Genomic DNA, 15,408 nt, shown 5'->3' on the forward strand with positions numbered 1-15,408 from the left:
CCATCTCCCTTTCTGATTCTCTGTTCTCTGGCTCCTTCTGCACCCCTGTCCAGGTCCTGAATGAGTCAGATCTGGACAATGACAACATGCTGTCTTTCTCAGAGTTTGAACACGCGATGGCCAAATCTCCAGACTTCATGAAGTAAGGTGTTCTGGAGTGATGAGGGGATGCCCAGCATAGTGGGGGACAAGAAGGCCCGCCCCCAGTCTCCCTCGGCCAATGGGACACCTTGGTCTTCCCAGTGAGGTCATGAGTTTCCAGGGCAATTCGCAGATTCTTTCAGAATCAGCAAAACCGGAGCTTCTGAGAAATGAGGTAACCTGGAAAGAGACAGGGAGTGGGGTTTCAAAAGGCAAAGGGGAGATTGCATTCCAGGCTTTGCAAACGACGTGGGTGGTCCAGACTTCAGGCGCGGTCCCTCTACAGCCAACGCAAAGCCCGCTGGGCTCCAGGACTGACCTGGGGAGTTGCCCTTGCCACTGTTGGTCCTGCTGCCCTGCCGCCACAACCTCCAGTGGTCACTGGGAGCTGGGGATTGGCATGGAAATGTGGGGGGGGAGCGGCAGGGATGAAGATGCTGGTGATGGAGCTCAGAGAAGAGCTCAAGCATTTCCAAACCTTCCATCAGGCGGAAAGGGGCCTTAATGGTTGTTAACTGTCCAAACTCTGAGACAATTGGCCATCTCCATACTGGCTGTATTTAACAGTCTTATTTGGGTCCTTCCAGTTGTGGGAAACATACCACCGCTGAAGGCAGCCCATTTCTTGAGGAACAGTCCTTTTAGGGCAATCTTCTCGCACTGAGCTGCATCTGTTTGCCTGTGTCTGCTACTCCTGGGCCCTATTCTGCCCTTGGTCTTCAGTCTAGGTGATTTTGGGAGCAAGGAAGAATGCCCACTCAAAATGGTTTAACAAACCATTCAAAAAAGAACAAAAACACCTAGACCTCAGAGAGCACCTGGTCAGGGGCCCAGAGTCTCTGCCTTTGTCCTCAGCAACTCTGGACTTTGCTTTATGTACAACCAGCAATCTCTGCTTTGTCAGACGTGAGGCCAAATGTGGCCTCCACAGCAGTCAAGTTTATGTCTATTTGGCTCTGAATGACCCTCAGTGAATGTCCCTCAGCTCTGGCTCCAAATTCTCAGAGAATCTGATTGGCCAGCCCCAGGCAGGTGTCCAGCCCTCTTCCAACTGCCTGGCCAGAGCAGAGGGCCCTCCGTTCCAACATGGTTGCCAGAGGGCTTAGCCTGGGCAGACTCTCTAAAAGAGATTCCACACTTGGACCACTCCCCAACCAACCGAGGTAATTCCTCTTCCTCCATAACAGCCCAGCACATGACTGGAGCTGGAATCCTGTCTGCCTTGAGTTTTTTCTTTGAATCTCTCCCATTTCTTTCCACTGGTTCCAGCACCACAAGGTTCTGACAGCCTTTGCATTCTAGAGCTGCTCAAAGGAGGCTTTGAGTTGGCTTGGAAGAGCTGCAAACTGGCCATCACTCAGAGAAAGGGACACACGAGGTGTGAACCCAGAAATTAGAGGGGGCTTTACAACTGCAGGCTCGAGGTGGCTAATGGAATTCTTTCTTTCAGCTCCTTTCGGATGCACTACTGGGGATGCTGATGTGGCCTCAAATACCTGCTCTGGCGGCCTTGAGGGGGACCCCTGGAACTAGGAATTCAACCCCCTGCAGGCACCTGGGGAAATCTGATTAGAAGAATGACTTTGTCCCCATCCCTCCCTCACTTCTAGAATATTGTTTATTCAATAAAGCAGAAGAAAAGCCTTTCCCTTTTTCCATCAGGTCATCATTTTTTGAGTGCAGGGTCATATAGACATACTTTTTATTAAGAACTGCTCATTCCAGGGCTTAAGTTCGCCAGTGATGCCAAGACTGGGATGGCCAGTCCCTTTGAGGTCAACACATGTCCCAGCAGGGACCAGGCCAAATGGAATGAAATTCACCAGGAAAATGCACGTCCTGCCCTCCCTTCCCTGGAGCCTCCGCCCAGCCTCTCTTCTCACCTCTCGGGTGCAAGCTGTATGGAGCTACGCGCTGAGCAGTCTTTCCAATTGGCGCCTGGCTTCTCAAGACATCTTGGCCCCCCTCGGCGCCCCTGCACCCTCGGGACGCGACAGTGTGTGACCAGCGATCAGGGTTTAGTTGCTTTGCTATTCAGCCAAGCCCTGGAATGAATTTGGCCACCACAGGGGCTCTTTGGGGCCAAGCTGGTCTGGCACACAGGAGAGGCCCCTTAGGGGGTCTCTGAAAGCTGTCAGATGCCTACCTGATGGGCACATGTTTTTTCTTGTTTACACTGTCCTCAGGGGAGGAGGTGTCTAAATGCTGGCTCACAGGGGAAGGTCTATTTCACCCTCCCGTGTACTTGAACCTGCTGTGGTTGTCTTGCCTTTAGGGGGAATAAGAGCCCATTTCACCCATTTAGGGGAAATAAGAGCCCTTTCTTGATGGAGTCCCTTGATCAAATCCAGGAGGTTCTGGAATGTTGGAGAATTCCTATGGTGTGGGTACACACCTGACCCAAGGTTCCCATTCTAGATCCTCTCTCCAGAGGGGCTGCCCCCCGCATCCTGTGTCCTGTCCCGCAGACAGGAGGCCTCCCAGGAGGTAGGAAGCAGCGGCCTCCAGACCCTGAACCTCCCAGGCTACGTCCAGATGTGACCTAGGAACCCAGTGTCCACTCTGGCGTAAGGGTCCCTGATATACAGTGATGCCTTGAAGAGTGTCTTAGTCTCGGGTCCCTTACCTCTTGTCCCCTTCTAGAAACAGTCCCAGGGGTAGGTCCCAAATCAAACTGTCCCTGCCAGTCTGGGCAGAATGCAGAAAGTGGTTTCTTCTCTCAGGCACCACAGGGCCCTCCGGGATCTGCGTTATCCCCACCCCACATGGACCACAAGCAGAGTGTGTAGTGGAAATAGCAGAGCTTGGGTGTCAGAAAGGCCTAGGTTCGAATCCTGTCTGTGCCACTTCTCAGCTGCGTGAGTTTGGACAATTCTTTCCACCTCTGAGCCTTGGTGTCTTTATCAGTAAAGTGGGGGCAACACCGCCTCTCTCACAGGCTATTGTGTGAATGAAATGATGCTGAGCCGAGGCTCAAGTGGGAATTCCTTTGCATCTGACACCAGCGCAAGCATTCCAGGGTCACTGCACCCTCATTCTCAGACATGGCATAATGGGACTTCCTTGATTATCCCCTTGGAAGCAGATGGGAGGCACTCTGTGCCTGAGTGACCTGCCACTGAGACTCAGGAGCCCTACAGCCCTCAGGGGAGAGGTGTGTGGGTCCAGCGGGGTGCTGACACCACCTTTTCTTGGCTCTAACACCTGGGGTGAGCATTCCACAGGCCCCTCAGACACCGTGCTGTGTGACCCTCAGTGCTGTCCTGCTGTGGCCAAGTGGTCCTGTGGCTCAGAGGAGAGGAGCATGGGATGGTCACAGATAAAGATTTTATTCCAAAAGGCCAACCTGGTGATGCCGTGGCTCTCAGGCATCATGCTCTGAACTCAAAGCAGCAGTCCTACATCTGCCGTTCCTGTGGGGAGACCCTCTTCCCTGATGGGAATGTCTGGTAGGTCCTCAGGTTCTCAGGGGATACTCTTTTTTTTTTTTTTTTTGGTGCTTCGCGGGCCTCTCACTGTTGTGACCTCTCCCGTTGCGGAGCACAGGCTCCGGACGCGCAGGCCCAGCGGCCATGGCTCACGGGCCCAGCCGCTCCGCGGCATGTGGGATCTTCCCAGACCGGGACATGAACCCGTGTCCCCTGCATCGGCAGGCAGACTCTCAACAACTGCGCCACCAGGGAAGCCCAGGGGATACTCTTAAAAGGTGCCACTTCTTCTTTGGGCCCAGAGGAGGCCTGGGGGTGAGGATGGAGCTAGTGTTATGCAGTGAACCAGATAGGGAGGGTGAAAAAGGCCCATTTCCCAGCCCGTCCTGCTGATGACCCTGCTGGCTGCTCGTCAGCTTGACATCTGGTAAGTCACCCTGCACTCGAGGTCAGAATGACTTGTGTTTGCACAGCAGTACAGTGGTTAAGAGCAATGACATAGGTGTCAAGAAGCTGGGGTGGATTCTGGCCCAATTCCTGCTAGAAGTGTACACATGTAAAAATGGACTAATGTCGGTACCTCCCTCCTAGCTCTGTTTTTAGGAGTAGATGCAGTAATGCGTACAAAGCACTTAACATAATGCTGAACAAGGAGCAAACACTCAACAAGTGTTATAAGAAATGTGCTGCTGCTACTGATGATGATGGTGATGGTGGTGGTGACAGTGGTGATAGTGATGGTGATAATGACAATGATGGCAGTGGACCTCAGGGAAGGACAGGGACTTTCTCCAGGCCACAGAGATGATCAGGGTAAAGGCTGAGCGCAGACACCGACCCTCTTACTCCCAACCACCTAGTTGGTCCTCTGTGTTAGACGTGAAGCTGTCAGCAGCAGCACAGGCTTCCAGGCAGTTTGGAGAAGGAACAGAGCTGGGCGTCCTGGGGTCCCACCGCTGCAGGAGATGCAGATCCTGCCTGGAGAGGTCTCAAGGGGAGACTTGTCCCCAGACAAGGCCCTGCACTGTCTCCAGGGATGGACTGACTCAGAGCCACCCCAAGGGTGGAGACGGCCAACCTAGAATCCTAGAGTTGGCGTTGGGAGATCTGGGTTCCCTCCAGTTCTGCCTTCAACCAGACTCGCCATGGCACAAGTTCCCGAGGCCATTGTGGAGTCTCAGTTTCCATATTTAGAAAATGGACCCATCTGTCCTGCACAGAAGAACCTATAGAGGATGTTAAATTGTATCTTTAAAAACCATTAAACTCTATGGAAAGGGTTGCTGCTTTATCAGTAACAACAATGGCATGTCTCAGGGCTCTTGAGGCAAGCAATGGGTCAGCATAGAGTTGGAAACCCAAGACCTGCCCACTGACCTCCCGATGCCCCCTACTCCACAGGACACCTCCGCAGCATAGACTTCTGATCTCCCTGCCTGGGTGGTAGGAGGGAGTGAGGAAACCACATGCCCGGATTATCTCACAGGGCAGAGCTGGCCTTCCCCGGGAGAAGAAGCTCTCCCAGATGAAGCAGCAAAGGGTGGACAGGGAGGAACTTCCACATTTGTTAGAGGGACAGTTGGACTTAATCGAAAAATATGTTGACGTCCCTAAAAGAACATTTTCTGAGTCTGGGCTGGGGCTGGGGAGACAGCCCTGCTTTGTGTAGTACCCTCTGGGTCCACCAGAGGGCAGACGCCCCTTGCTGCACCGAGGGGCTGTGCTGGCGTTTGGACGAGTGTAGCTGCAAGGCTGCCATTGCAGGGGGAGAAGCCTGCAGACTCAGGCCAGCAAGGATTAGGGGGTTTGCTCCCAAACTCCCAGGGCATCTGAAAATGCTCTTCCTGATTCCGCCCATTCAGGTTCCTGGCATGCCTCCTGAGGCTGCTGAAACCCTGACCCCCTTGCTCTGTAACTGTCGCCCTGTGCATTGTGGGGTAAAGTCTTAACTCATTTCTCAGTCTGGGGGCCTGCATGCCTGGCAAAAGCAGGTGCCCTATGGCGGTGTGTTGAATGTATGGATGAGGGGAGGGCAGGCGCTCACAGGTCGGTGGGGATGGGGTATCATTCCCACTCCCTCACAGGCAGCACTAAGTAGGGGACCCGGGGCACCATGCCCGTCTTGTCTTGATAGTACTCCCGATGCTGCTGTGTCATCTACAGCTCAACCAGCTCAACCAAGGAAGAAATGACAGGTCGTAAGTGTGCAGGAGTGACGTGGGGCACCTGCAGCCCCTGACTGGCTGTACCTGGGCAGGGGGGTGGGGGCCGTCTCCCCTAATGCCCTCAGAGAAGAGTCCCCAGCTAGGTGTCCTCCTGAGCCTCAGCTCCTGTCACCACACCAGCTTTGCTAGGGCAAGTAAACAAGGCAGGGGACCAGCAGAGAGAGGTAGGGTATGTGAAGCCCAGCTCGGTAGGTGGCACAGGTAAGCTGTGTGTGTGTGTGTGTGTGTGTGTGTGTGTGTGTGTGTCCCTTTGGGCGCCACCTGCTAGAAGCACAAGAGCTCGGCCGAGCGGCTACTGTCCAGGTTGAAGCGGGTGCAGCTGGGGGCGTGCAGCCAGCGGTCACTCAGCACTTGGTTGAGGTATGGGGACAAGATGGTCGGGAAGTGGCCGCCTTTGCTGAAGGGAGTGTGGCTCTTCTCCAGGGCTGCGTTGCGCTGCTCCTGGAAGTACTTGAGCGTGGTGGTGTCGTAGGGAGAGCCGAAGGAGAAGGCCACGCCAGGAACATGGCCTTGGTACCTGAGAGAGCCGGTGGGGGTGGGGGTGGGGGGAGAGATGGGTGGAGGGCTGCAGGCCAGTTCCGAGAGAGGCCCTTCAAGATTGCGGGCAAGGTCAGCGGCCCCGCTGGTCACCTCCGGGCCTTGAGAGGCTTCCTAAGGTACACGGCCCAGCTCGAGCCTCTGGGGAAGGACAAGTGAAAGAGGCTCTGGGCCTCTGCCTCCCCACAGAGGTCATCTCTCCAGACCAGAGGCTCACACAGGGGCCAGGACACCTGGGTTCCAGTCCTGACCCCCTCAGCGAGGCTGCAGGCAAATCACTCTCCCTCGATGGCCCTCCACTGAAGGAGGGGTTGGCCTGAAGATGCGGAGGCCTCCTGCAGCTGTGACGTTCTGCGGTTATCCCACGAAGGGTCAGGGGCCATGCGATGAGTGTCAACTTTGGTGTAGCCTCGCTTCCGGCACCACAGCCTCACAAGGTGCCACCCAGCTTTTCCTAAATTGCAAAATTCCACACTTGGCCTTGCTGCTTTCTACAACCCTTTCTCTTCCTTTATTTCCAAATGTCTCCAAGGAATCCTCTATACTACTTTCTGCCTTCATTTCTTCTATTCCTATGCTTTCCTTCTGACCCGTCACTTGAACGTGTGCTTGTGCTTTTTCATGAAGGTCATATAAGATCATCCAGTCGCCAAATCCAACATCCTTGGGCAACACTCCCTCTCTGCAACATTCGCACTGATGAAGAAACTCATTTGGAAGAAGCATCACCTAAGATAAAGAGGCAGAGTCCCTGAAAGTCCTTTGTGCTGTGCATGAACTGTCATAAAAAGAGCAGTGCCATCAAGAAGTCAAAGACAAGCGGTTGGGAGGTGCTTCCTCCTTCATCGCGATGAGTCGTCCCGTGTGGAGGGAACTGTCCACCAGCCGTCTCCAGCCCTCACTTGCTTTTCCACATTAGAAGTGGAGGAGCATCTACCTGGGGGTGGTGAAGCCCACTCTCCCTCCCTCTTTGGCTTGGAAGCAAGGAAGCCCACCCTGCTCCTCCATGCCCTGTTTTGGGGGACCCACTCTGCCTTTCAGGAGGAAAGCCTGCCCCAGCCCAGCCTGGCTATCTCATCCGGGTTCAGCGTCAGCCCCATTCTCCAGCGCCAGCTTTCCCTCTTTTATCTTCTTTCTCAAGTGGTTCAGAGCGCAGGGGATGAAAGAGGTGCCGGTCACCAGCTGTTGCCAAACTCCAGCACAGAGAAAATGAAGCAACAGAATGAAAACTAAAGAAACAACCGTCTACAGTCCTCTGCAGAGAAAAGAGCATGAACCAAGAATATCGAACTGGCCAGTCATCCAGGTATAAAGGCAGCTGTATGAAAGAACTCAGGAAATAAAGCACCCAAAGCTCTTCTTGAAAGCAGTGTTCAATGATGAAATCCTGCCAACTAAGAGATGATTCAAAAGAAAAAATTACTCAGGAATGTAGAACCTCTGTAAGAATGACAGGTGGTTACTTCACATCTATTTAAGTGCAGAGAACCAGGAACAGCTACTAGGGGAAGGCTGGCTGCAGAATAGAATGTAAATGTTATAAAACCTGTCAAAGGAAAAAATAATTTTAGCAACAAAAGTTGGGGGGTGGGTGGAGGGGAGATGGGCGTGCACTTAGAATTTCTAAAGCATAGTCAACCCGTGGCACCTAAAATCGAAACACGGTGGTGAAAACAACACAATGTAATTACTCTAACCCCTTAATGGTGCTTATTCTCTCTCCCTCAGAGAGAACTTTTAGAAATGCATATCTTTTATGATGAATTAGCATTTATCTAAAATCTGTTCTTCCATTTTACTTCAGTATCTTTCTCTTCAGTTAAGTTTGAGTAACATTAAATTTCATGCTTTTCATTTTAAAATAGTAAGTATGGTAAGATCATAGTTTTATAAAATTGCTCGCTTATCTTTCTATCCATCGATCCATCCACCCATCCATTTAGCCTTTTATCTGAATATACACGTAAAAAGAAACCTAAAATGATGTTTAGGTTAATTCTAGGTGTTTGGATTTGGGGTGATTTGTTGCGTTCTTCTTTACCTGCACAAGTAATACTTTTTAAGAGAGTCAGATGGCATTAAGAGTTACTTTATTGGGAACCCACTGTGTGCCGGTGCGATGCTAGGTGTCGAGAATACAAAAGCCTGCATCGCTCAGCCCTCCTTCCTCCCGCCTCCCCCTCATTCGGTGTTTATTGCGTCCTGGTGTGTGTGTGCAGGAATGGTGCTGGCAGTCAAGGCTGTAATGCTATTAAACGCAAGGAGGGAAGGCCCATTCCCCTGAAGGTCGGGTGGGGAGAGTACTGGTGGAGCTCCATGAAGGGGTCTCCATCGGGGGAGGCTTTGAGGAAAACCTCAGCATGGAGGAGGATGGACTGGAGCCTGGCTCTCTTCCCCTGCTCATCTTCTAGGCGCTGGTGTTGCCCCAGGGTCCTCTTCTCTCTTCAGGGACCCACTCCCTCTGGGAGAGCTCATCCACGTTAGACTTCCAACACCGAGGACACCCAGATCGGTGTCTCCAGCTCCGACCCTCCTCCCGGCTACAGATCCACACACCCAGCTGCCCACCGAGGGCTTGCCCGGGGCCCCCAGACTCAGCACAACTGAAGACAGCCTGCTGCTACTCCTGGCCATGTCCGTCCTGGCTAACACCACCTCACCTACTGGAAACCGGGCATCACCCTGCCAACCATCACATCCAACCTCTCCCTACGTCCTGCTTTTGCTCGCTCCTTAGTGACTTTCCCACTGCCCTCCTCCATCCCATGGCTACCAGCCCTCCTCTTGCTCACCTGGACAGCCTCAGATCTCCTAGCTAGTCCCCTGGACCAAGTGTCACCCCTGCAGCCTGTCGTCCACACTGATGCCAGAGTGACCTTTCATCATCTGATCACCGTGACTCACCTCTCTTTTCACTTCCCCACGGGCGCCCTATGCCCCGGAAGTGTTACTCACATCCCTGGGGCCCCACATGCTCTCGAAGCCTTCACACACGTTTCCTCCACCTGCATCTCCTCCTGCCTCCTGGGGCTTCTCGCCCTCACTCACAGAGCCAGGCTCCCTGTCGCGTCCCCTGGCCACCCACCCTCTGCCCAGCCTCTCTGCCTCACGGCAGGATTACGATCCTTCATCGACACCAAGATCCACATTAGCTCAGCTCCTCTGCTAATGAGTGTTCTCTTTTATCCTCAAAACCTGCACAGCCCCTGACACATGACAAGTGCTCAGTAATGTTCACTGAAGGAGGCCGAAGTCCGGAAGTCGGGGGCACCATTTCCTGGAACGCTGGGCTCCCGTGTGCCGAGCGCACCGGCCCAGAGAGTCCCACCCACAGGAGAGTCTGCGCACCTCAAAGAAAGGAGCTATAGAAAAGTGACATGGCATCGTGATTCTTGCCTTTGCCACCCCCAGGCTCCCTGCCACACTCCTCTGCTCCCTGCTTTCCCACCTTCTCTGAATGCCAAGATATTTGCATCCCAATAGAAGAGAAGCCCTCTCCTCCGCAATCCTCCTAAGGTTCTGCGTGGGTTCTGGATTCCATTCAGTCCCTCTTGCTGTGGGCGGGGGCCCGTGCACATGCGCCCGCGCGTCTGTGCGCACGCGCGTGCCCATGCACATGGTCATATTTATTTAGCCCTCGGAGGGCACACCTTGACTAGTAGGTCTATGTCCCTGTACGCACTTGCATTTGCGAGCTGTGAGCATGACCGTGCGGTTCCATGGTAGAGCCCCGTTTTTGTTGGGCGTGTGGCACGCCATGGTGGAGAGGACAGAGGGGAACGGCATGTGTCACGATGGGGCACCGAACGGTCCCTACGGACACTCACACCTCCTCCTCGACCCCTTCATCCATCCCTGCCCCTCACCCACCTGCGCACCACAAAGCCCCATGTGGTTACCGTGCACACAGGGAGCCATCCCTCCCCGCCTCTTAATAGCACTGCTTGGTCCCCCAGCTAACATTCAAATTAATTACCCTTCACCATCAGGGATCCCCTGAGCAGTTTATTAACTAATTAACTTGTTACTGTTCAGCCTGTTCTCATTCCAAGAGCACCCTCGTCTCCGCACACTTCCGGCTGAGTTCGGTTCTGATCAGATCCCTCCCTTGAGCAGCAACCTTCAAGGGCTCCCCATCACCTGGGAAATTAAGAACAAACTGGGCCAGGTGCTCAAGGCCCTGCTTGACGTGGGTCCCTGTGAGAGGTCTTTCCAGTCTTATCATCCACTTCCGTGTCCCAGCGTAACTGAGCAGGACCCTATGGGGCTTTCCAGGGACAGAATCCCCAACCGTGTCCTCCGCCTGCTTCTTGTCTGTAGAACAACTTCAGCCTCCTGAGCCTTCCCAGAGTTCCAAAGAATAAATTTAATCAGAGACGTGAGAAAATGCAGAAAGAAAGGAAAACAGTCAAGCAAGACAAAATAATAATAGTTCAGCCATTAAACAAAGTCAAGGACCTCTAGTTCCTCCACAAGGACCATAGAAAATATTCTGAGCCATGTCCTTTGAGCCATTTTGCAGATACTGACCCCACCAGGCGGAAGAAGTTAATTGTATGCTGCCCGCAAGGACGTAGAACCCAGACTGGTTGGAACCAGAAGGTTGATGATGGTAACTCCTGATGACCTCACCACCAACCAATCAGAAGAATGTCCACGAGCTGATCACACACCCCACAAACCCCCTCCCTCACCCTATCTTTAAAAACCTTTGCCTGAAAGCCTTTGGGGAGTTGGGGGCTTTTGAGCACTAGCTACCTGGACTCCTTTCTTGGTGCCCTGCAATAAACGCGGCACTTTCCTTCACAGCAACCCAGGTCAATGGATTGGTTTTACTGTGCGCAGGCAAGCAGACCCAAGTTTGGTTCAGTAACACCAGCTTTGCCACTCCAAGCAAATAGGCCATTTATTGCTTTCAAAGCATATTCTGCTGGTACCTCCTCCCCATGCCTGCCATCCCCTCCGTCCAGAAGATGCTTCCTCCTCTCCCCAAATTGTGATCCTCTCCATCCTTCGAGGTACGTTTCATACCCGCCCTGTCCAATCAAGCCTCTTCCGACGCCCCATAGACCACGCCTGTCCCTGCCATTGAGCTCTCTTTGACCTTTGTGCCTCTCTTCCGTCTCAGTTCACATTCTGCTGTGTTGTAATTACCTGGGCCCTAGTGTATTCTTCCTTTCTGAACTGTCAACTCCGTGGGGAGAGAGGGCTGGGTTCTACGCATACTTGCATCCCTGGCACCCAGTAGATGCTCTGTAAGTATTTACTGAATTGAACTGAAAAATGGGAGCACATCTCTATGGGCTTATGATTCTTCTGCCAAGAAGGAGGGTCCCTGTTACAAAGCCCAGGTTGCCGGAGCCCCCCATCCCCCGTTCTTAGGACGTCTCCCCGGTTCCTCAGGGCTGTGTGAGTGGCATCAGGTAGTTATGTGGGCATTTGGGCCTCCTACCTCCTCCTGGGCAGACGGCCTTTGTTTTGTCCCCCCAGGATGCACGGGCAGGTCAAGTGTTTGGACTGGGAGCCCGGTGAGGTGTGGTGGGAGGCAGAGCGCAAAGGGATGGGTCCCACCTAGATCTGACCTGCAGGCAGGAAGCACAGAGTCTCACTGAGCCAGTCTCATCCCTCCAAAAGCCTTACAACCCCAGGATCTCTGACCCGAGAGCTCCCTGCTCACTGCAGGGAGGGCACACGGGCCAGAAACTGGCAAAATGTCTGAGGGCTGTACTGCCCAGAGCGGCAAGGGAGCAGGTGGGGCATCCTTGTCTGAGGACCAGCATCTCGTTCCCCTCAGTACCCAGAATCAGGCCTTGAACACTGTAGAGATCTAACTGATGATAACTGCTAGCAGTTGGGGAGAGTAGGGCGTTGAAGTCACAGAGACCTCGCTGGGCAACCTGATGAAAGACCTTGGGCAGTTTTGCATTTGAGTTGACAACTGGGTTGTTGTGAAGGTTTTTTTTTTTTTTTTAAGTTTGTAAAAAGCCCAGCTCAGTGCCTGGCATATAATAGGTGCTTATACATGGGGGTTCACAGTGCTACTACAGGGAATCAGGGACCTGGTACCAGCCCAGCTCTTCCATCACCAGCCTGAGGCTCAGGCAAGTCCCCATCCCCCAGACCTCAGCGACCACATCTGGAATGGGAGGGGGTGGGGGGGCTGGACTGCCTAGTTTCTGAGGTCGTCACCACTGCAAGTATTTCTGCCTCTATGAGTAAAACTGGTAAGGAGGACGATCTGAGTGTCAGAAGAGACTGGTTGCACTTAAAATCCTGTGATTCATCTTCGAAAAGACATACAAAATAATCATTACCCAACTGTGTCAGGGAATCTTGGATTCTTTCATTACGTTAACAAAGTTGCCAAATAAGGTAGCATTTAGACACATAAGACAACTCAATTCATTCCTTGTTGATGAGAATCTTTAAGGAGAGCACATCCCTCCCAGAAAGATCCAGCCAAGAAAGTAACACATACAGGCTCAGCTGCTCAAACTAGCCCATCCACGCTTGGAAACTTATTTATGATTCACTTGTTATCATAATTTCTAGATCAGTCAGAGGACAGGGCACTCAAGGGAACTGCAGACGAGTGGCGTGGATAGAGAAGTATCCTGGGATTGCTTCTGAAACATGCAGCTTCCCTCCCCGCAACCTGGGTCAGAGTGGGGAGTCGTGGGGGAGGGTTAGGTTCCAGTGGAGACTGTGGTGGGCTTAAGACAAAAATATAGCAATGTATGAAATCAAATTTCATGATAAACACCCAGAGTGTGGTGTAAACACCACTATCCAAGGCTGCAGAGATGGTTTTGAACTAAACCTTATGTATTTACACCAGACTGGGAACCCCTCCAGGGCAGCCCCCGACTTGTTTGTCTTAACCCAACACCTGGCCCATCTCAAGCACTCAACACATCTTTATCAAAGGAATGCCTAAACGATTGAAAGAATTAATAGGAAAATCCTTAGTCATCTTCTCTAACACACTTGGCTTGACTTCAGGAAACAACTGTGACCTGGTAAATCAGCTTTGTCTGATGGGAACCGAAGCAGCTTTTGAGCTCTCTAAGGCCCAGGAAAGGCCCTGTCCACAAAGGGGCTGGATTAAAGCTACAGAACCTGCCCCTACTTACTGTACTACCTCTGTGTGCAGAAATTATTTTAATATCACAGCTCCTCTATGTCAGCCTTATTCTGCTTCAAGACAACCCAAACGTCACACAAAATATACACTGAGAACTTTGTTTTGTTTTGCAGTCTGTTTAGTTTGCAGAAGAGAGCACGTGTCTTTCCACCCACGTGGAGATCCTGCCTGCAGAACTCTCAAGACATTAATTTCATTCATTCTTTCAATACAGATGTGCAGGTGCTGTGCAGGCGGCTTCTCAGAATCCAGCCCCCATCCTCAATGGCCGTGTTGACTGGTGGAAGAGAGGAGACAATCTCACACCCTGGAAGAGGAGGTTGGGAGTGGAAATCTCAGACACTTTGAGAAAAAGGACCAAAGAATGGAAGGGAGCGGTCAGACTTGCACCTTAGCTGTCTGGAGTGTGAAAACATCCAGAGAAAGGAAAAGCAGGTTTTGCCTTGCATCCAAAAATGCTAAAGGCAGGGCAGGTCTGGGGGCTTGGGAAGCTTTCAAAGGCAGCATTCTGTGAGGATTAAGTGAGGTCAGTGGGAGAACGGAGGAGGCGATCCGGTGGGTAGCGCACACCACGAAACGTTGCTGCCGGTCCTGCCTTGTCAGATTCTTCGAGCCCCGCTCCCGGGTGCCCACCCGGTCGCCTTCGCTCCTTCAACCAACAGGTAATTCCTGTTGCGGGAATCCTGCGCGCCCGCACTGTGGTGGGGGTCGAAGAGCCCGCGCCCCTCTCGAGGACTCCTCACCCTATTGCTCCTGCCCGGCGTCTCCGAACTCCAACCCCACACGTCGTCTCCCCCGCCTCCCCCTGACCCGGACCCCAACCACGGTTATCCCGGCCCGGCGGGCTCCGCGCTCGCTGGGTACCGACTTCCTACCGAAGGGGACCTGGAGAGCCCCCGCCACGCCCAGCCACTGCCTGCTCTGAGAGCGCAGACCCCTGGGGAGGCCACCCCGCCAGGTGAAAGCTTGGCGCCCCGGGGTCCTTCAGCCCCCAAAGGGCGGAGTTTCGAGGCCGGTGGAGGGAGGAGGGGAGAGACCGCCCGCAGGGGCTCTGACCCCCAGGTTCAGGCGGGGCCTGGTGTGCGGCGGTCTTACCCGGGCATGAGGCCGGGGGGCACGTAGGCGGCGTTGAACTCGGTCATTAGGGTGCCCGCGCCGCGGGAGGCCATGATGGGGGCGGCGAGCGCGCAGCGAGCCCGGGCGCTCTGGCCACACGGTCGACAGCACGGGTTACCCGGCAACCGTGCGCCTGGCAACGCCAGTGGCGCTGCGCCGCCGCCGCGGCGTTCCCGGGCCCCGCACCCCGCTCGCCGTCCGCTTCTAGGAGCAGCCAGGCGGGGTGCGCCCGCGAGATGTTTGCGCATCTCCACGTGCTCTCCTGTGTGACCCCGCAAATCGCCGCTCCCACCCAAGCCTCCGTTTTCGCATCCTTGCATCTTTCAGCTTCCCCGCCAGGCCAGATGGGTGATGCTCCGAGGAGGGTCGAAGGTGGAAACGGTGCACAAAGCAGCAGCCCAAGCTCGGCTCAGCCCCAGGGCCCGAGTGGCCACAGGGACCTCAAGAGCCATTGCTCCCCAAGGTTTTCCACCGGGCCCCCGTTCCGCGGGGCCTCCAGGAGGGGCTTCAGACGTGTGTCCCGCTTGGCATGTTTGCCCAGGACACTGTAATTTAAGTGTGTGTGTGTGTGTGTGCACGAACGTTGGGAGCGAAGGACATTTTTCTCCTTAATCTCTTCTCTCTCCGTAGGACCTTCCTTCTCACCTCCCATTGCCTCTCAAACTACTCCACAAGAGAGGTTTATAAGTAAGGAGCAAAAGCCAATCGTGAGGGCTTCCCTGGTGGCGCAGTGGTTGAGAGTCCGCCTGCCGATACAGAGGACACGGGTTCGTTCCCCGGTCCGGGAAGATCCCATATGCCGCGGAGCGGCTGGGCC

The 15,408-nt window shown here is 53.7% G+C and overlaps 1 protein-coding gene across 1 annotated transcript; it reads right to left on the minus strand.

The window, feature by feature from the left end:
• Positions 1-3,512: 3,512 nt before the first annotated feature.
• On the minus strand, positions 3,513-14,695 carry CIMIP2C (ciliary microtubule inner protein 2C; the record flags this gene model as incomplete). Its single annotated transcript, XM_081254996.1, is given in 8 exon segments — positions 3,513-3,539; positions 3,543-3,617; positions 3,839-3,878; positions 5,614-5,633; positions 5,637-5,726; positions 6,056-6,058; positions 6,062-6,311; positions 14,571-14,695. Coding segments are annotated over 8 exon segments (579 nt in total). The 5' UTR covers positions 14,645-14,695.
• Between the last annotated feature and the right edge of the window lie 713 nt (positions 14,696-15,408).

Source organism: Mesoplodon bidens, assembly GCF_964165515.1.
Source record: "Mesoplodon bidens genome assembly, chromosome: 14".
Classification (NCBI taxonomy): Eukaryota; Metazoa; Chordata; class Mammalia; order Artiodactyla; family Ziphiidae; genus Mesoplodon; species Mesoplodon bidens.